The following is a 7,500-nucleotide window of genomic DNA, read 5'->3' on the forward strand; positions in this document are numbered from 1 at the left end:
ACGGAGTACTATAATGATAATGTCGGGCGCGGGTCACGTGTCACTCTCCGTTTTCTTTTCCGGAAATGGAGTGGCATTGGTCGAGGGACAAGGGAAGAGAGAGAGGGTAGGCTAAAGTAAACTGAAATGAGGGATCCATTTAAGAACTTAATGAGTTTTGCATCAGATTAATCTCCTTTTCTATGCACAAATACTTTCCCGCTGTCAGTCTGTCTGTTTGTCTGTCTAACCGATTTTTTTTTCACCCTCCCTCTCTCCTCTCTCTCCTCTCTCTCTCTCTCTCTCTCTCTCTCTCTCTCTCTCTCTCTCTCTCTCTCTCTCTCTCTCCCTCTCACACACACACACACACACACACACACACACACACACACGCAAACACGCCAATACAGCCAAACAAACAGTATGGATACACACACACACACACACACACACACACATACATATGGGTGTATATATATATATATATATATATATATATATATATATATATATATATATATATGTCTATATATATATGTAAATATATATTTATACATGTATATATATATGTAAAAAAAAATATATATATATATGTATATATATATGTGTGTGTGTGTGTGTGTGTGTGTGTGCGTGCGTGTGTGTGTGTGTGTGTGTGTGTGTGTGTGTGTGTGTGTGTGTGTGTGTGTGTGTGTGTGTGTATGCGTGTGTGTGTGTGTGTGTGTGTGTGTGTGTGTGTGTGTGTGTGTGTGTGTGTGTGTGTGTGTGTGTGTGTGTGTGTGTGTGTGTGTGTGTGTGTGTGTGTGTAACCAATGTGTGACTATCAGATCCTCAGCAAAACGAGCGCCGTGTCACTTAGTAACTGTCCGATGTTTTGGCGAAAGCATAGTGGCATTGATCTCTGACAGCGGAGCCCGCGGCGTCTCCAATTTGAACTCGCTTGAACACGAAGGCGAGGGAGTACACTGCTCACTCCCAGCCCCCTCCTCGTACGCCCCCACATCATGCATACTAGATCTCACAACACCAACCTTTGCACGCGAGCCCCGTTATTTCATTAGCATACCCACTACAGGTTATTCGTCCAGAGGATAATGAATAGAAAGAATGTTGTAGAGTGATTTTCCTTTCTTCTATGTACCAAAATTCCTCATAGGACCACTTTCCTGTTCTCTTACATGTCCGTAAGTAAACAGAGAGCCATAGCAAATAGCACGTATTCTTAGCATTAATCTGAATGCTTTCAACAAATGGCAGACATACTTTCGTACACGCACATACATTATCTCTCTCTTTCTCTCTCTCACACACACACACAAACACACACACATACACAGATACACACACTCACACACATACACACACACACACACACACACACACACACACACACACATAAACACACATACAAGTGGCGAAACAGACTTCCTTAATAAAATTGATCGTCTTTATTTTCGACAAACTTTCTTATACATATGTCAGATACATAAATAAGTAAATACATACATTCCTTAATAGTCATGACCCATATTTCTATGTTTCATTGTCAGCGTGGTAACCCTAACACATGATACATATATCACTATTAGAATAGAGGAAAAAGATGAAAGCATCTAAAAAAAAAAAAAACAGAGAAAAATGTAATGAAACATCACACACTCAAAAAAATGGATACCAAGGATAAAAAAAGAGACAAACATACACACACACGCACCCCCCCAAAAAAACAAACAAAAAAAAAAAAAAAAACACTAGCAACAGAGACCTCCTCGCAAACAAGGGCGCCTGCTTCCCCAGGGCGACACTTTGTTTACTCGAACGACCACCCCGGACAAGGCCACACGCAATCGCCTCGCACACTGAAGTCACACGCGAAGGGCTTGTCGAAACACCTGGCTGGAAAGTTATTTTATTTTCGATGAAATATTTGAATTACTTTGATTATTTTGGGCAGCATGCCTGGGACTGTTTTTATTGATATAGGGCGATATAATAATATTTATTAACCTTGGGCGGGATACTTAAACATGTTTATTAAGCTAGATTGGTGTACTTAGAAATGTTCAATAAACTAAGACGATATACTTAGGAGTGTTTATCAATCTACACGAAATGCCTAAATAAGCATATTAATTTAAATTCAAAAACCCTAGCAACAATGTGGTTTAAGGTAATTCACATACTTTTAATAAGTTAAATATCTATCTATCCATCTACCGACAATATAGAACTGGCTGGGATATTTTCTTTGTGTTTATAGAGTGATTGTAATATATGAAACTACTGTTTTGCTTTTGTTTGTCAATAATAAATCAGGCAGAAGGTACCATTACGCCATGAGCGTACGCGCAACTAATTCATGACTGGCATTTATCCAGGAGGGAGTGAATAATTCATTCACAATTCATAGCGGGTGTTGAATAATGGAAGGTGGAAACGTACGACCTTCTTCGCGTTCCTGCGGCGAAGAAAACGGATTTGTTTATCGTTTTTGTGGAGAGAGAAAACGGTTTTTCTGACTATAAAGAACTGCAATATTTCAGGGATAACAATTGCATTCCATATATATTTTTTTTTTCTGGTTTTGATTTTTTTTATGAATTGTAAATGCTTGGGTGATTCTTTGGCTGCAGAGTATTGAAATTCACATAATCATTATAAATTCATAAAAATATGTAAACATACTTCAACACAGAAATGTGTACACTCACATACAAAGAGACACACAGGTATATTTATATATATGTATTATATAAATATATATATATATATATATATATATATATATATATATACACACAATCTATCTACATAGCATCAACACACATACACACCCACACCCACACACACACACACACACACACACACACACACACACACACACATACATACACATACATACACACACACACACACACACACACACACACACATATATATATATATATATATATATATATATATATATATATATACATATACATATACACATACATAAAATTTCTACTTATTTGCGCTCAATATATATATATATATATATATATATATATATATATATATATATATATATATTTTTATATATATATATATATATATATATATATATTTATATATATATATATACATATACATATACATATACATAAAATTTCTACTTATTTTTCTAAACATGCATATGACCATGCATAAGAACAAACTTGTAAAGGTTTGAATGAACGAAGAAAGACAATCACAACTGCATAAATCTAATTGGAATAAAATAGTATACACAAAACTGAAAGACCCTTGTACTCCACGGTGACAAAGATTTTTATGAGTTTATCAACAGTATATTTTATCACACATACCCAGATACAGAAGTACCAAGCGTATGCACGTGTCGGACATACCAACTACAAAATAAAGATAACAACATTAATACTTTAAACACCAATACGGACAAAGACAAGATGGAAGATTCGGACGATTGGTACAGCTTCGACAATCTTCGTTGGTGAGATTGAGTGTTCGAATTCGAGTCCCGAGACTTCGGCTTGCATGACGAAAATTGTAGTGATGTGGTATGGAAACTATAAACAAAACAAAGCAAAGGCAGAGAATATGTTCAAGACCGGAATAAGACGAAGCATCTTGAATATTTGATGAAATTTACGACAATATCTGTGCATGTGTATGCTGACTTGATATCTTGGTTGTTAGCACGGACTCTCTGTCAGTTGTCTGTTTTCACTGTGGCGCCGGGGACAGCCATTATGTGAGTGATATTGGAGTGTATTTTATCTGTTAACAGTACTCGATATGTTTTGGTAATTGTATATGTATGGGAAAGTTTTGATATTACATTATTCATTTTCATAGACGATATTCATAGTTGTTAATATAGATGTAAAATAGTAATGGCAGTTATATATTATAAAGCTAATTGATAAAGTGATGCTCATATCCACTGTGTAAGTGAAATTTAGTAATTTCCTTTGATATTCCTAGATGACGTGCCGTCTGATGATTAAACACACTTCACTTTGAACTTGAAATACTAGTGATGAGAACTATGGAAATGAAGCAAATTTAATACATTTAGAATTTTCGTAATTAAAACCTAGCTGCTAAACTTGATGATAATTATAACAAAATATGATATCACTATAATATGCACTCTAATGAGGATAATGATAATAATCTTAATCTTTAACAAAAGTAAATAAATAAATAAATAAATAAATACAAATAAAAAATAAAAATATAATGAAATGAATAAACCATAAATATAACTAATGAAAATAAGGAAAAAGATAAGTACAATTAATAAGCGCACTTTTTATGAATATATAAATATACTCATAAAAGTTTTAAATCAAATATTTCTAATGATATTAGTACTAATTCCAATAACAAATAAAAGGAAAACAGGGGACAGTGAAAATATTATTGACAATTATATCATTATGATAATATTGATCATAATAATGATGATTAAAATAGCAATAGTAATAATAATAGTAATAGATTAGATAATGATACATGATAACGATGATGTTAATGATAGGAATAATAATAATAATAATGATATTAATAATAATGATAATGATAATAACAATAATAATAATAATAATAATAATAATAATAATTAACAATGATTAGTATTATTAATTATATTGTTATTATTGTTACTATTATTGTATTATTATTAATTTTTCTTGTTATAATTATAATGATGATTCTAATAATAATAATAATAATAATAATCATAATAATAATAATAATAATTATTATTATTATTATAATAATGATACCACTACTACTACTAATAATAATGATAACAATGATATCAATACAATTATAATAATAGTAATAATGAAAGTATTAAGAATAATGATGATACTACTACTACTACTATACTACTTATATTAACAACAATAATAATAATGATAATAACAGTAATAATAAAAATTATAATAATGATAATAATAATGGTAATGGTGATGATCATATTAATAACAATGATAATGATAGTAATAATATTAAAGATAAAAATAGTCATAATGGTGATAATGCTATTAATAACAATAATAATAATAATAATGATACTACTACTACTACTACTACTACTGCTAATAATAATAATAATAATGGTAACAATAATAAAAATTATAATAATCATAATAGTAATAATAATGATGATAATGATAGGAATGATAATAGTAATGATAAAAATTATGATAATAATGGCAATAAAATTAATTATAACAATGATAAAAATAATAATGATAACAAACAATAATAACTATGTTGATAAAAAACATCAACAGCAATGCTAAAAATAATGATAATGGTAACAATAACATTGAGAACAATGAGTATTTATTATAATAAACATTGAGAATAATGAGTATTTATTATAATGAACGAACATTAATAACCGAGATGATGATAATATAGTTGACAGTAGTTATGCTAACAGAAAGTAGTAACAGGAATAATAACTAGGGATGGTGATAATAACAAACATGTCATTAGCAATAATAATAATTCAACGATAGAAATATTAATTTAATTATTATTTATGAATAATGGTAAAAATATAGTAACTTAATAGTTATGTTAATATATATTAATATAATATGATATGATGATGACGGGAGGAGGTATAAAAAAAGATAAATAAATAAATAGATAGACACAAAGGGAACAAGAAAGAAACTGATAACCGACATATCTCTTATTGCCAAGCAGAATACATCTCATAATTATTAACAAACACTGAAATCCAAACATATCCCTTCTATTACGCCACAGTGAAAGCACAGTCCTTGTAGGTATTTCCAAGCACATATCTCGGACGTAAATGCACTGGTAGCACAGTTAGCAAAATTCCATAGTGTAAATTGTCTAATTAGTAATAAATGTTTCTTGTTTCTTGCTCTATGTAAGGGCGGTCTTTCTAACTATGATATGTATACTGTAATAACATCTTGTAAGAACTGAATAATCATTCTTTTTTTTTGGCATTGTTGCATCTTGATCTTTGGAGTGTTTAATCTTTCCATTTCATTTTTTTTCTTTCATTTTTTCCTTCTTGTAAGATCTTGTGTGTCACGTCTTGTGTCTTCAGCTTGTGTCTGTCTGTCATGACGGCCGCCCTTGTCTCTCTTCCTCCCTCAGGCGGCGCCAGCACACCCGTGGAGACTGGGCGTTGCTTAAACCCTCCGCCCCCGCCCTCCGAGGAGCAGCCTGCGCCCACCATCACCTCCACCCTCATCTCCGGCACCACCGCCCCTCCGCGCACCACTTGGCCTCCTTCAAAGCCCCCCCTTTGCCACACGGCCCTTCCCTTCCTTCGTCCTAGTCACTCCCGAGCTGAGTTCGAGCGGCGTCGGGCAGAAAGCACCACACCGAAGTGGCACCGCCTCGGCCCCTCCTCCTCCACTCCTCCTCCTCCTCCTCCTCCTCCTCCTCCTCCTCCGGCACGGCATGGCTGGTGTGTGGACTCTTTGCTAAACTCCACAAAGACGCTTCTCTGTAAACTAATAAAAACAAGTAACAGTTTTTCAAAACATACACAGAGAAAATTTAAAAAGAGCGAGCGAGAGAGAGAGATAGACCCTACACCATGAGTCCTCCCGACTAGTGCGCCTCAAAGGGCGTGTCGGGTTTTGTGTGTGCTTGCGCTTGGGTGTGGACGAAGCACCTTGAGCAGGGCACCACCGCCTGTTTCTCCTCCACCTCCACCTCCACCTCCTCCTCGAGCGGACCAGCATGCAGGCCGCCCTTCTTGTCCGCAACAAAAGGACGAAGAAGCGCAAGGACAGTAAGACGCTGTCCTTGGCCAGCCTTCCTCCCCATGTGGCCACCAAGCCTATCAACCCTTTTCCAAGATACAATCCTGTCCAGGTAAGTCTCTCCTTCTCGCCTCCGAAGCATTACGACTGCCCTTTCAAAGCCTCAAAAAGCCTTTCCCCTTCCACTCTGCGCTTTGCCCTTCCCGGACGCCTGGCGTCTGGAGGTCCAACACTAGCTCCCAACACCACAAGGGATAGACAAGTAGAACCTGAAGTAGTGAGAACCCAAGTAGCCTGCTCTCCCTGCAGTAGTCTGGCAAGGGAAGCAGTGCCGTAGGACGCACATGACCATGTTCCTCACTCCCTTGCCTTCTTCTCTCTGATGAACGTGCATGCCTCGCCCATGTTGATTGTGTATGCTCTATCTGCAGTCTTCTTCCAGGATTCTTCTCAGGTAAGTAAAGTAGATGAATAAATAGATAATAATGGATAATGAATGAGTAAAATCCAGACGCTTCGGGAGATGAAAACGTCTGGAAAAATTTTAATCGTCATTTATCACATTACACATATCACTGTCACCGTATAGGAAAGAAAAAGGAAGGTTATTTCTACGATCACGTGTTCAAACGATTTTCTGCAATGTGACTTTTTTTTTTATTTCGATCGCTGTAGGATTTAATTATTTTCCCTCCTACATTCATCCATTTCTTTCCATTCCTCATTACTCTTCAAATCTTTT

General features: G+C 34.8%; 1 protein-coding gene across 1 annotated transcript in view; it reads left to right on the top strand.

The window, feature by feature from the left end:
* The window catches only part of LOC119577590 (wiskott-Aldrich syndrome protein family member 2-like), a 31,736-nt gene extending 24,871 nt beyond the window's left edge, over positions 1-6,865 (top strand). The window contains exon 3 of the mRNA XM_037925170.1: positions 6,142-6,865. Within this exon, the coding sequence (XP_037781098.1) occupies positions 6,142-6,593 (452 nt within the window). The 3' untranslated portion in view covers positions 6,594-6,865. The remainder of the gene's footprint in view (positions 1-6,141) is intronic.
* Positions 6,866-7,500: the final 635 nt, after the last annotated feature.

Source organism: Penaeus monodon, chromosome 10, assembly GCF_015228065.2.
Source record: "Penaeus monodon isolate SGIC_2016 chromosome 10, NSTDA_Pmon_1, whole genome shotgun sequence".
Classification (NCBI taxonomy): Eukaryota; Metazoa; Arthropoda; class Malacostraca; order Decapoda; family Penaeidae; genus Penaeus; species Penaeus monodon.